The following is a 15178-nucleotide window of genomic DNA, read 5'->3' as shown; positions in this document are numbered from 1 at the left end:
CGTTTACTTATGTGTGCTTTATCTTGCAAACTCAAACAATACAGACTGAGGGCAAGTCCAACCTACATTTATAGCTTATCCCCTTTAAGTCCAATAGGAACTGTGAACTTGTAAATGTCGTAGGTTCTTAATTAAAATATTTATTCAGTTCAACTTAATTCAATAGAGAGCCTTCATGTCCCCGAGCAGTAATGTCCATGCAGGTGAATATCGGCCTGAGAGAAGGCAGCCAGGAGATGCTGAGGGGCTGGCTTACTCTGGCCTCTCCCCTTCCAGGCCTGCTCACTGTCCAGTCTCTCACCTTCCACTCTCATAATGATGGTCAAGTAGGGAGAAGGAAAGTGGGCACGGTGGACAAGGCCTTTTGGGCCCCTTTTGTGGCTTCAGAAGATGAGATTTCGGTAACAGCTTGCTGCTTCTCTCAATGTGTCTATTTGTGCAATGGGTAAAGGCCCTGAGAATGCACATGGATGAATAAGTGTCCTCCAAATGTGAGGTGATGTGTGTGTACTGTGCAAGTATGCACAGTTAGGAATGATCGGTATCTCCAGGTGTGATCAGGAGTGGTGGGTCTGTGTCCCTCTGACTCTGGGCATCTCTGGTGTGCACATATGTGCAGTGATTATAGATGCAAGTGTGAGCCCGCCCCCCCCCATATGAACCCTTGTGAGCTCTCACTGAGCCCACAGAATCAGAGGTTCTTAACTTGTCCCATAGGGTCAAGGAGAGGTCATTTAGCAATGTTAGAATGGGAGCTCCTAATTAACACCCCAGTTCTGAGCTTATAAACTGGCATTTTAAAAAGTATTTCATTACCTTTGCCTATGATAGGTTTCCCCCTCAAACTTCAATGTAATACTATATATGCTTAACTGAAAGCAACAAAAAATGCACATGTCTTTTGGAGCCTGCCAGCAAGGCCAGCTCGCTGTGCCATCGGGACCAGACTGACTTGTGTATATGTCTGTGCAGGTCGCAAGAGTGGAGCCTGGGACTCCAAGTCAACTTCTTTACCTGCTGCACCATCACCACTGCCCAGGGCCGGGTAAGTTCCTGTTGCAGAGAAGCAACTCTGTGTGATTGCAGTGACTGGTCTCTATCACTGCTGTACGCGGCCTGCCTGGAATCCACAAAGGAGTCCTGCCTGAGTATCTGGGGGCCAAAGAGGGGCAGGTGTCTTTCTGCTCTTTTCACTCAGAAGGGCACACCTGCCCAAGCTCAGATGCAGGCACGCCTAACATTACAATAGGTGTGCTCCTGGAGTGTGGAGATGAGACCCTCCCGCCCTACTCATCTCCATATCCAAGGCATGCTTCAAGCTGGACTTCGGGTGCCCCTGCTGACATCAAAAACTAGTAGTCTTTCCTCCCATACGCTGTCAGTTAAATCTTGAGCTCACTGGCTTGTGCTCCGCAAAACAGAAGCTCCAGAGCTTGAATAATTTTAAGACCCACAAGCAGGTTTCATTCCTACTTTCTACTCCTTGGCTTCTCTTCCAAGTAGTTAGTGATCTGTAAATAAATGTGTACACAGAGCAGCATGTACTGGGTGTTCAGTCAAAGCAACACTGCTAAGGCTCCTTTCAAATGGAGATGAGAGGGTCATTCTTTCTCACTGAACTTAGAAGAACTTTGTAAACTGTTGGGTGAGTACTGTAATGTGTTAATACTACAAACAGTGACCCAATAATGTCATATTGGCTCAACAGGCTATTTTAAACACACACTTAAATCTGTCCAAGGCTGGCCTGCATGGTTATAGTCTTAATTCTGCCTTTGAGTAAAGCAAAGAAGCTTTTAATTTCAGAGGTTTATTAAGCAAAACTCTGCACACTTCTCTCTTGGCTCAGTTTTATCACTTCAGACAAGTTACATAGTCTACTAATCTCTAAAATGTAATAAAAATACCCATTTAAAAAGGAGAGTGTGAGGTTTAAATAACATGTGAATACTCTAACCCAATACCAGGTGTCTTAGAGGCACTTGGGAATTGTTAGTATCCTTCCCCCAATCTTCCAGCTCTCAGCTGAATCAAAGTGAGAGACAGAGAGAAAGCCAGTATTTAGAATAAATGCAGATGACAATTATAAAGCCTTAGCTTCCCTTGTGGCTCAGATGGTTAAGAATCTGCCTGTAATGCAGACCTGGGTTTGATCCCTGGATTGGGACGATCCCCTGTAGGAGGGCATGGCAACCCACTCCAGTATTCTTGCCTGGAGAACCCCCACGGACAGGTGAGCCTGGCAAGCTACAGTCCATGGGGTTACAAAGACTCAGAAATGACGGAGCAACTAAGTACATGGCACATTAGAGTCCAGTCTCTACTGAACTAAGACAAACTGGTACGTTAGCTCATGCAAGAACCCTCAGGACCAGAGGTTGCAGTGGTTCTCAAACACATCATTTGTCTCGGGTTTATCTGTTTGGAGTGGTGTGGCGAGGCGCTGGCTGCCAAACACACCTGCTTGGCCACCCTCACGTCTTCACCCTCCTTCCCCAGACAGTAGCCCTGGGGTGCTGTTGGGGGAAGGGAGGGATCTCCATGCACCTTTGAAAATACTATTTGTGGTCTTTACATTACAGATGAGGAAACTAAAGCCCAGACTGGCCCTCACAGCCAAGAGAGAGGCCTGAGGTCACAGAGTAATTAGTTGCAGAACTGGAACAAGAGCTCAGTTATCTTGACTCCCTGGCAACTGGCTCTCCTGTTTATCCCCATTAACCCCTTGGCCATCTGTCAGCGGACGCTATCTGAGGTTCAGAAGATCATGACTGAATCCTGTTTCTGCCCCTCTCTGCCCTTCATGGATCATCTTCTTACAGACTTGTATCACTTTCATTATTCTAGTTTGTATTTGAGAGTAAAATGATAAGTCGTCAGCTCCTCTTTATCTCTGCTGTTTTAACAAAGTCAATCTCTTTTTATCCCCCAGGAAGAAAACAGCTATGCCACTGAAGACAGTAAGTTAATTCTGTGTTTAAATGTGCTTCATATTTCCTGCATTGTTCATTTGTATCCCTTTATTTAAAGTTGACAATGCTTTCAGCTAAGAGGAACACAGCAATCTTGTTGCTGCCTGGACAGTCCAAGAGAATCTTGGAATCCTCAGTTAGGCAGGGAAGATGGGAGGGTCCTATCCTCCAGGAAGCCTGTGGCTTCACTGAGTAAGTGGCTGCAGAGGCCAGGCTCCCTGCCTCCTGTGACCTCTGCCTTCCCCTTGGGAGGCCCTGGGTCTGCTTCCCTACCTGGCCTGGGAGCTAATGACTGACAACTGTACATCAGGCACACAGTCCTGACTACACTCATATTCTGGCCAGAACGTGGGGAACCTGAGCCAGCCCACTATTTAAGGAAGCCATCTTGATCTAGTATCTACACTGTAGCCTGACATTTACAACCACAAACACCAAGACAGTGGGGTTCTGAAACTTAAGCCAGATGCCAGATTTCCACTGCACAGGCACTATTGCCCAGCAGCTGCTGGGGGGCCATGCCTTCCACCAGCCCTGCTGACAGACTGGGCAGACCCCACACCAAAGTGACACTGCTCCTTCCATGACACACTTCTGGTCCATTGTCACTTGATGCAAAGGTTGAGCTGGGGACTGTGTGTTTTTAATGGTTGTTCTCGTCATTGAAAGAAAAGCCATGCATCAAAGAAATACTCTCCCCAGTATTTATTTTAATAATATTGTTTTGACTTTTATTTCCATATATCACTGTATTGAGGATCCTTACCTTTTTTTTTTTTTTAATAGACTCCAGTTGCCTCTCAACAGAATGCCTCAAGTGTTTGTGAAGGTAAATCTATATTACTTTGATGGAAGAGCATGTCCTCTAAAAGTTACTTTGATTAAAAATTTGTATATAAATATATTTCTAAAATTTCTTTCATTATTTATAAGGCAACTGTAAACATAAAACTCAATTTTTAAACAGAACAGTCTTTATTTTGCCATGAGTAGTGAGTAGCAAAGCTGATCAGGACCTGGGCTTGCCAAGCTACATCTGTGCAGAAGGCCACAGTCGACATGCCCCAAACCTGCCTGTCTGTAGACAGATGTGACTTGCCAGAAACTGCACCACAACCTTACATAGGTGTGTGCAGACTGATTTAGAACCATTCAAATGTCTCAGAATTAATGGCTAAGTTAAGTAATGAAATTTTAAAAAATCTGTTTGTTTGAACAAGTTCTTTTGCTAAGTTTTCAAAATAATGTTTCCTGAGTTCAAATATCTATCTTCTTAGTACACCTTCAAATGCTTCCTTTCCTTTATCATAACCATGTATACTTTCTATTAGAACTTTCCCATTTTAAAAAATTTGAATTTGAAAAATACTGGGAGGAAAAACCCAGAAGAATCATTCATAATCTCAAGACCTAAAACACTACATAGAAACTAAAGCTCTGTACCCATCTAATTCCACACTTGAAGGTACTCAATGTTAAAAGCTACCATTTCCTGAGTTAACACGGGCATACCTGTCTCTGACGATGGATGGTAGACATTTTTTGAATGTGCATTACGACTCACCTGCCTGCTTTCATTGCTCTGCTTGGTCTTTTCCATCATTTCCCACATCTTTCCTCCAGACTCCTTTCCTGTTGTCTTGCTTTCTTCTGCCTTTCCTTTGATGCTTTTGGCTTGCTATCCTTCCATTCCTTATGGTCTTCCATGCCTGCTGAGCGGGGAGCTTGGAGGGATAGTGAAGCCTTAGGGTGAGCCTCTACAGGAAGTAAGTACAACTCTGAGCAAACTTCATGGCTTCAGAGCTTCTTGGTGAAAGACTTGCTCATGGGAAGACATTTGACCAAACTCAGTTCTTCTCGGTTGATACTGGCTTTGGGCATGGGGACAGACATTTCATTCTAATCCTAATATGATCATTTTCTTAATGCAGAAAAACCTATACCTGCTGAACGCCACCGGGGATCTAGTCACAGACAAGAAAATATGCAGTCACCAGTGTTTCCTCCTCCTGCCCAGAAGTAAGAATCTTTTCCTTTAAAAATAAGTTTCCTTAACACCTGCATTGTCATACTGCACAGAAACACTGGCTAATAGTGATCAGTAAAGATTTAGTATTTTATTGCTTTGCTATTGGAGAAGGCAATGGCACCCCACTCCAGTACTCTTGCCTGGAAAATCCCATGGATGGAGGAGCCTGGTAGGCTGCAGTCCATGGGGTCGCAAAGAGTCGGATATGACTGAATGACTTCACTTTCACTTTTCACTTTCATGCATTGGAGAAGGAAATGGCAACCCACTCCAGTATTCTTGCCTGGAGAATCCCAGGGAGCGGGGAGCCTGGTGGGCTGCCGTCTGTGGGGTCGCACAGACCCCATAGGTCGCACGACTGAAGTGACCTAGCAGCAGCGGCAGCAGCAGCAGCTTTGCAATTAAATTTTTAAAAAATGTTAAGTAGGCAACAACTTTAAAAGAACTGCTTAGAATCACAGAGACTTAACTAATATTTCGGTTAATGATTGGACTGAAGTAAAATCTAACACAAGCTAACCCTCCTTCTTTTAAAGAAACTAAAGGGAATAATCTGACTTCTCTTGAAGGCTGTAGTGCCTCTCCTGTCTTTAGATGTGTTTTATTGGTTCTTTCTGTTGATCCTTTGTGATGCACCTGTTCAGAGTATCTTCAGTGCAAACAAAAAGTCAAACTTATTCATCTTGTGCATTGCCCTTTAATTAAGCTGAATTTCTTCCTTTCAGGGCGGTTCATCAAAAACCCATACCTCTGCCAAGTAAGTACAATGAAGGCATGAAGAGCAGTATCAAGTATTGTGTGAGTTGGCTCTTCACGTATCCACCCAGGGCTCCAGGGAAATACTGCCTCTTCCAGTGGAGTATCCTCTCCAGCTTGTTTCTTCATCTGTAAAATGGGGCCAAGAACGCTTATTTCATAGAGCTGTTCTGAAAAGTAAATAGATTTGGGATCATTCTTACTTTTTTCCTTTTTAGTTTTGATTGAGTATTTTATTGATCATCATTTATTTAATTTTTTTCACAACAACAATATAACTATTTTCAAAATAAGATGATTAAGTAAAACAACATGTTGTGCCTGGTACATAGAAGGTCTTCAATAAATGATATTTAAATTAAATCTAAAATACCTTTTAAAGATTATAAAATGTATCTATAAAAGGTACCATGAAAAGATTTAGCAAATATCTGAATAATTTTCCCAAGGCAAATAATACAATACCCTAAAAATATATGAAGTCAGGCTCACAGAACACAATTACCCAAACCTTGATTTGCTTTCTACTTAATCTAGGAAAAAAAATGAAAACACAAAACAAAACCCTTCCTGACATGGATAATTTGAAAAATATTCCAAAGTATTCAAGATTTGATACATTTAAATAAAGAGAATAATTATTGTATACAACATTTACATGTGTTTAAATAAACATAAATCTGTTCACTAGGTTTTAACTGGATGTTGATTCATCTTAAATAAATGAAACAAAATATAACTTTTCTAAAATTCTGAACACAAAGTGAAATGGTGTAGCTATAGAATTATTTTTTTTACTATGTAAAGTTTTATTATACTCTTTAATGTTTTTTAACCCAAGTCATTCTTTCAATTGGCAAATACTTATTGACCATCTGCCATATGCCAGGCACTATTCTAGACTCAACATTCAGAAAACTAAGATCATGTCATCTGGTCCCATCACTTCATGGCAAATAGATGGGGAAACAATGGAAACAGTGAGAGACTTTATTTTTGGGGGGCTCCAAAATCACTGTAGATGGTGACTGCAGCCATGAAATTAAAAGACACTTGCTCCTTGGGAGAAAAGTTATGACCAACCTAGACAGCATATTAAAAAGAAGAGACATTACTTTTCCAACAAAGGTCCATCTAGTCAAGGCTATGGTTTTTCCAGTAGTCATGTATGGATGTGAGAGTTGGACTATAAAGAAAGCTGAGTGCCGAAGAATTGATGCTTTTGAACTGTGGTGTTGAAGAAGACTCTTGACAGTCCCTTGGACTACAAGGAGATCCCACAGGCCTCCCTGTCCATCACCAACTCCCGGAGTTTACTCAAACTCATGTCCATTGAGTTGGTGATGCCATACAGCCATCTCATCCTCTGTTGTCCCCTTCTCCTCTCGCCTTCAATCTTTCCCAGCATCAGGGTCTTTTCAAATGAGTCAGTTCTTCGCATCAGGTGGCCAAAGAATTGGAGTTTCAGCTTCAGCATCAGTCCTTCCAATGAATATTCAGGACTTAGTTTCTGATGCTGAAGCTGAAACTCCAATCCTTTGGCCACCTGATGTGAAGAACTGACTCATTTGAAAAGACCCTGATGCTGGGAAAGATTGAAGGCGAGAGGAGAAGGGGACAACAGAGGATGAGATGGCTGTATGGCATCACCGACTCAATGGACATGAGTTTGAGTAAACTCCGGGAGTTGGTGATGGACAGGGAGGCCTGGCATGCTGTAGTTTATGGGGTTGCAAAGAGTCGGACATGACTGAGTGACTGAACTGAACTGATTGTAGACACAGGGGCTACAGCAGTGAACAAAACAAATGAGTCCCTCCCTTATGGAGCTTCTATTCTACTGGAGGAGATAGGAAAAATAAACAACTAGATAAGTCATACGGTAAAGAAAAATGAAGCAAAGTGGCAGGGGGTGGGCACAGAGAGGAATGGAGGCAGTGAGGGCTGCAGTGGCCAAGGAAGACCTTATCTATAAAACAGGGTCTGAGAGCTCCTCCTACATAGGGCACATGTGAGGGGAAAATGAGCTAAGACTCGTTTTAGCGTATATCCAGGGATCAGAAAATGTCAGCCTGGAACTCCCTTGGCTGCCCAAACTGTGGAAACCCTTAGCCACCTTGTACTATGTACCTTAGAAGCACGTGACCACCTCTTATGGTGCTCCCATCTGGGAATATTGTCCCCACCTGTTAGAAGACAGCTTTCCTTCATACCTAACCTTGCTGGGCCTGCCACACTGCTCCCTCCTGTTAACAATGGTGGCTCTCACCTTTGAACATCCAGGACACTTTTATCTGAAGCACTTGGTTCATCTAATCCTGTTTTTCCTGCAGACTTTCCCTCCTAAGGAAGGACGACTCTCGTTGCTCTGGTCAAAACCTTAGTCACCCATGACTCTTCGCTTGCTTTCTTCACACTCCTTTCAACTGTTCCTTCAAAATATGTTCAGAATCCAATCACTGTTGCTACTCCCACTGATATTATCTGCTTCAAGGCACCATCATCTCCTGTCTGGGTTTGCAACACTCAATTGGTCTCCTCTCTCTGTTCTTACCCCCTTCTCTCTATTTTCAGCCCTAGAGCCAGAGTGACCTTATTAAAAGACAGGCAGACAATTTTACTATTCGGTTCAAAACCCTCCAAAAGCTTCCCATGCCATGCTCGTTAAAGCTCAAGTCATGTTAAGTGTCCCAGGAGCCCCACAAACCTTGCTCCTTCCCCACCTCCTGTCTGACTTCATTCCTTATTCTTGTCCCCTTTTCTCACTGCACTCCAGGCACAGTGGCTCCCTCTCTATTCCTCAAATTTGCCAGGCCCTTGCATTCACTGTTTCCTATACCTGGAACATCCTTCCTTGAGATATACACATGCCTGCTCCCTCTCCAACTGCAGATCTTACCCAAGTGCACCTCAGTGAAGTCTCCCTGACCTGTCTATATAAACATACTACTTGCCCAAAGCTATCCGCCACCTGCTCCCCTGTCTATTCTTCATAGCACTATGAGTCTGTAATATTATATGTATGTTTACTTATATCTTTATTGTCTATCTCATTCCATTAAAGTTTAAGCTCGAGGAGGGAGGGATATTTTGCTGTTTTGTTGACTGCTGTATATTCCCAAAGCTTTTGAATGAATGAATACAGCCAAGTATTTTCTCCACTTCATGTCTCCACATTTAGATGGAGTTTGTATTTAAGGCAGCAATTCTCAATCATTTTGACCTCAGGACCATTCTAACACTCTTAAAAGCATTGCAGACCCAAAGAACTATGGTTTATGTGTTTCTTTCTAGTAATATTTAATGTATTAATTAAAAGACATTTAAAAAATTAAACCCATTTAAAAAATATTAAACTTATTACATGTTAATATAAGTAACATATTTCTATGAAAAAATTATATTTAAAAAAAGATTTAGTGAGAAGTGGCATCGCTTTACACTTTTAAAATTTCTTAAATGCCTGCAGTAACAGACACAGCCGAATTCTCAAATCTGCGTCTACATTCAACCTGTTACAGTGTCTTTTACCGGTTGAAGTATACGAAGAAAATTGGGCTTCACAGAGATATGTATTTAGAAAAGACCTTGCAAATCCCCTGAAAGAATCTTGGGGATCTCCAGGGTCCTCAGGCCACACTCTGAGAAGCAATACTCTTAAGGATCTTTTGGTGTGTGTGATTTTTCATGTGTGTGATTTGTCAGTGTGTGTGCTCCTTGCAGCACCCAGCACAGTGTTGACATACAGGCATAGTAACTGATCGAGATATAACAGGATCCACTGACTTTTCAAACCCTTTTCAGGATTTCCAGAAGGGGGAAGCCCAACCGTGGATGGCCCACTACCCAGCTTTTCATCTAACTCTAGTTTGTCAGAACAGGTATGAAATGAACTCATAAACTGCAGGAAAGGGCATGCCTTCTTATAAGAGAGATTTGGAAGTGAAACTTGAGAACAGATTCTATTTTAAGTTGGCTTGTGAGTTGTCATTTGCTGATGGGTACAGAATACACTTTTCCCCCCCAATTGTTAAGACATTGCTCTATTTATTCTAATTTGTATTCTGGATGCCATAAATAACCATTGGTGCTTCTTCAAAACTAGCAAAGAAGTGTGCTGTTTTTATTGTTCTCCCTCTCACATAGATTCTATTTAAACTATGTAATTTTCTCAGAATAGATCTGTGGAGGCATATGATATTAAAACACATAAAATAGCAGTTTTAAAAAAAGACAGAGAAAGGGCGAGTCTCTAAGCTTTCTCAAATTTAAAATAAGGATGATGGCAGATATTTATCTTGCCTTCAAAGTGGTTATAAGAATCAAATAAGATAATATTTGTAAACATGCTTTGTAAATTACAGAATAGTCCACATAGCAACAACAATAAGATCATAATAGAAAGGGAGATGGTAACTTATTTAGGAGAAAGGAATAAATGGTTCAGGAATCTGGCAGGACTTAGTTCTTACGTTCAAGTATTATTAAGTCCAGCCCCTAAGGCCAAATGGGAAAATTATGTAATCCTTGTGGCTGAGCAAAAGCATAAAACTCATTTTCAGATTACTGGTCCAAATGTAGTTAGGTCTTTCTGGTGATGCAAACTTTGTTTCTAGTGCCCAGAAACTACAGTGTCATTGAAGTGCCATCTCATGCTTAACAATGCCTTCTCATTCACAGGAAGCGGATGTTCACTGTAAACCATGGTATGCTGGTGCCTGTGATCGAAAGTCAGCCGAAGAGGCATTATACAGATCAAACAAGGTCTGTTTTAAATCTCATATTCTGTCCTCAGCCTATATTGGCACAGTTGTCACCCTGATGATGTGTGCTTGTCCAACTCTCTGCAACCCCATGGACTGCCAGGTTCCTCTGTCCATGGGGATTCTCCAGGCAAGAATACTGGAGTGGGTTGCCATGCCCTCCTTATAATTTCTTCTTCATTTCTGAGATAGTTTTGCTTTCTCTTCAACTTCTTTCCTGAGTTTAATCAACTCATTGTATTTTTCTTTGCTGTTTTTTGTCCACTTTTTGTTCATAATTTTTGAATTTATGATTCTATAATATTTTTAAAGATATTTAATTAAATTTGGAATGCCATGTTACATTTTTTTAAACTTTTTATTTTGTATTGGGGTACAATTGATCAACAAATAATGTTGTGATAGTTACAGGTGAACAGTGAAGGGACTCAGCCATACATATAGATATATGGATACATATACATGTATCCGTTATCTCATAAACTCCCCTCCCACCCAGGCTGCCACATAACACTGAGCAGAGTTCCATGTGCTATCAGTTGAAATGTTTTGGTTCCCAATGTCTTCTTTCTTCTTACAGTGCTTTTGAATAGAATTTGTCTGATATGTTTTATTATTCATAGGTAACTTGTGAACATGGTTCCTAGTTCAAGAGTGCCCCTTAGATTTGACCTTAATGTGTCTCTTCACACATTTCCAGATCCTATAAATTTAGTATCTTCAGTGCCTCAAAAAGCTAGCACTGACCTCATTCAGAGTTTTCTATAAGTATATATTTTACTGAAGTATTTTCTTAGAAAATAAAACAAGTTCTAATCAATAATAAAAATCATATACCTAAATAATTACCGAGGGATTGGGGGCAGGAGGAGAAGGGGACGACAGAGGATGAGATGGCTGGATGGCATCACTGACTCGATGGATGTGAGTCTGAGTGAACTCTGGGAGTTGGTGATGGGCAGGGAGGCCTGGCGTGCTGCGATTCATGGGGTCGCAAAGAGTCGGACGCGACTGAGCGACTGAACTGAACTGATAGGTATTTTCATAAGCTGATTTTTAACCTATGGAAATACAAGTTAACACTAATCTTATTCTTTTAATAAACAGGATGGATCATTTCTTATTCGGAAGAGCTCTGGCCATGATTCCAAACAGCCATATACATTAGTTGTATTTTTTAATAAGAGAGTATATAATATACCTGTGCGATTTATTGAAGCAACAAAACAATATGCTTTGGGCCGAAAGAAAACTGGTGAAGAGGTCAGTAATTTCTCTTCTAATCCAATACTTCTGTAAAAGGCTTTAAGGTGGATGCAGGAGCTGTCCTTTTTAGTGGTCCTGAAATACTCTCAGATAAATTTTGAGCTCTTAGAGGGGCTTTGGACTTCCTTGTCCTGCTAGAAAACTCTGGTAAACAATGATTCTTCTTGGCTTAAAGAATCTTCATCCCTATCCCAGAATGAATAGACCAGAGTGTCACCCTACTCCCCAGATATCTGGCCTATGGATATTAAGATAAACACATAAACACATATAATAATAGTAAACACATATTATTATACTAGCATCTAGAAATATGACAGTCCTTTAAAACATTTACTTAAATTATCTATAATAAAAATATTATTTGTCACAGATACTGAAAATTTGAATTGAAACATGAAAACTTTGGTTATATGATATTAAGCATGTGGACATCTTAAAAAGTCTGTCTTTGTGTTTGAATATTTTGGGGTAGAAAAAATAACTACATGATTAACTTTTTTGCAACTGTTTCAGCATTATGTGGATATATATTGAGTATTTTATTGCTTTGATATGCTATATTTGCTTTATTTTATTGACCATGGATTTTGAGTTATCAAACACATTGTTTTTTGGTCCATGTGTGACTATTTCAAATACACTGAATTAATGTAGACAGAAAAAAAGAGTGTTAAGGGGAAACTGCAACTAAGTTATGCTCAATTCTTTATTCAATTAAATCAGAAATATGTGTAAAGGCTATATCTTAAATATGGGATATTAAAAGTATTTTAAATAACAAAAATTATCACAAAAAGGCCTCAACTCCACTCCTTACTTCATATATTTCAACTCAGCTCAACCCCCTACTTCAAATATTTCAATCCCCAAACTGCAACAAAGTAATACTCAAAAATATTCAGAAGAGTATATAAGGACAGAGTGAGGTGCTTATTTGTGTAGCAACTCTCTCCCATATTTCCTGGGTTCAGAACACACTTTTTCATTTGGAATTCACTGCAAAGAGGTTGTGCTATTTCATTGCTTGGTTTGTTAGTCCATAAATTTAGCCTCCAACTGCATTCAGTTTAACAATATGCTGTGCCAAACAAACAGAATGAATGTCTTTATGAGTATCACAAAAAATTCACTGGCAAGTACAGGAGGGGGAAATGAAGAGAAAGTAAGAAATAAAGACTAAAGGTACTTGAAAGCCTCTGTCTCTTACCTCTCCTCCCTGACCTAGTATTCAGGAGCCAGTTATCTAGAAAACAACTGGTGTTTCATTTGAAAAACTGATGAGTATTCTGAATATTTATTTAATGTATAATATTTGGAAGTTATCCAAATAATTAATGAGGCCTTTAAACATTTTTAATTCTAGATGTTTATCTTTATATGAAAAACTAAAAGAAAATCAATTGATGATTATTGTTAAATTATATAGCAGTGTTGCAAAACAATTATCACTTTTTTAAAAATGACCCTAAAAGGCTTTATTTGATAATTGCGAGCTTGTAGCACTTTTGTATAATTGATGCATATCATTTCATGGTCTGTGTTACATTTATTATATCCTTCATTTAAAACATTGATTACTTTTCAGAAAAAAATTGTGATAGCCTTAAATTAAAACTAATAGACAATAGAAATTAATATACAGAAAAATAAGTATGTAATAGAGCTTCGCATGAAATTCCATTATTAATTAGACACTAATTTAGCTCTAAATTTATTAGGAGCTAAAGCAAAAATGGATATATGAGGGTTTATAAAGTTTTTCTTGTTAAAAAAAAAGAACACAAAAACAAAACATGAATTAATCTGGGAAATAACTCTCTTGACACTAAATTCTAAGATTAATTTATTACATCAATCCTTGTATCTAAGACATGCAACATAACAGTCTATGTTTTATAAAGATAGACAGAAATTCAATGTATGACAGTTTTATACTTGATGCTAAATAAAAAACAAAATATTACAGCATAACTTAACAAAGTAATTTCTCTAAGTAGTTATACTAATTGAGGATGTCAGTTGTGTTTTTAATCTTATTGACTGGCCAGGGTCTGACACCTCAAAGGTTGTGGCCTTTGTTAATTTAGTCTTTTTTGTAGTCAGCTGGGAATAGTAACTTTGACTAACCTGAAAGAGTGGGAGAATACGGGAGGAGTAGAGCTCAAGGTTAATATAAACTCCAATGTGCTGCTGCTAAGTCGCTTCAGTCGTGTCCAACTCTGTGCGACCCCATAGACGGCAGCCCACCAGGCTCCCCCGTCCCTGGGATTCTCAAGGCAAGAATGCTGGAGTGGGTTGCCATTTCCTTCTCCAAATTCCACTGTATAATTCATCTATGTTTTCTTGTTCTAGTACTTTGGAAGTGTTGCTGAAATGATCAAGAATCATCAACACAATCCCCTGGTTCTTATTGACAGTCAGAATAACACAAAAGATTCCACAAGACTGAAATATGCAGTTAAAGTTTCGTAAATTGAAAAACATTTTTAAAAGGACATCAACATCATTGCTTCAGATATTTTCCCTACTTCCACTTTTAAGGAAAAAGCCCCCAAAGTTCATATTTTTGGATTATGAATCATCCAGTAATAAAACAGATGAGGAAGCTGTGGATTTCCTTATAAGAAGCTCACAAGGACTTGTTCTATTGCCTGAACTGATGAACTGTTAATATCTGGTGAGGCTGAGAATATGTTACCAATATTCTCCAAATAAATGTCTCTATTTAAAAAAAAAAAAAAAGGCGTAAAGTATTTTCGGTCATGTAAGAAAATAACACTTTACTTCCAAAATAAGAAAATTATATTCTTGGATAAAACAAAGCTGCTAAAAATTTAGGCCACCACAATAGTCCCAGTGCACTAATGTAACTAGGGTGTCTACTGTCGGTGCTTGACAATTATGTCCTGTTTAAAATTTTAATATGTAGAAAATAAAATAATAATGTATGATATTCATAAGTACAGATAAGGGGGATGTAATGGTTCCTTTGTGTGTGTGTGTGTGCGTTAGTTGCTCAGCTGTGTCTGACTCTCTACGACCTCATGGTCTGTCCGTGGAATTCTCCAGGCAAGAAAACTGGAGTTGGTTGCCATTCCCTTCCCCTTTTTCTGAGCTCAAGATTAACATAAATTCCAACAAGAGAGGTATACAGATACAGACTTTCTGCAAGTTCATTCTATAACTTTATATATAGAGTTGAAAAGTAAAATAACTGACATGAAAAATTCACTAGAGGGGCTCAGCAACAGATCTGAGCAGGCAGAAGAAAGAATCCATGAGCTTAAAGATAAATCAATTAACACTGTCTATACTAAGGAAGAGAAAGATAAACAGAGAAATGAACAGAGCCTTAGAGACCTCTGGAACACTATCAAGCATAGTAGTGT

General features: G+C 39.5%; 1 protein-coding gene across 4 annotated transcripts in view; it reads left to right on the top strand.

Moving 5' to 3' along the window:
- BLNK (B cell linker) overlaps positions 1-14531 on the top strand; it is an 82442-nt gene extending 67911 nt beyond the window's left edge. For all 4 annotated transcript variants that reach the window (XM_061402944.1, XM_061402945.1, XM_061402942.1 and 1 more), the window contains 9 exons: positions 973-1045; positions 2933-2960; positions 3759-3801; positions 4904-4991; positions 5727-5758; positions 9562-9638; positions 10438-10521; positions 11628-11783; positions 14142-14531. In XM_061402944.1, the coding sequence (XP_061258928.1) occupies positions 973-1045; positions 2933-2960; positions 3759-3801; positions 4904-4991; positions 5727-5758; positions 9562-9638; positions 10438-10521; positions 11628-11783; positions 14142-14261 (701 nt within the window). In that variant the 3' untranslated portion in view covers positions 14262-14531. The remainder of the gene's footprint in view (positions 1-972; positions 1046-2932; positions 2961-3758; positions 3802-4903; positions 4992-5726; positions 5759-9561; positions 9639-10437; positions 10522-11627; positions 11784-14141) is intronic.
- Positions 14532-15178: the final 647 nt, after the last annotated feature.

Source organism: Bos javanicus, chromosome 26 (genome assembly GCF_032452875.1).
Source record: "Bos javanicus breed banteng chromosome 26, ARS-OSU_banteng_1.0, whole genome shotgun sequence".
Lineage (NCBI taxonomy): Eukaryota > Metazoa > Chordata > Mammalia > Artiodactyla > Bovidae > Bos > Bos javanicus.
The sequence above is the reverse complement of the archived record's forward strand: the minus strand, read 5'-3'. Positions and strand labels throughout refer to the sequence as shown.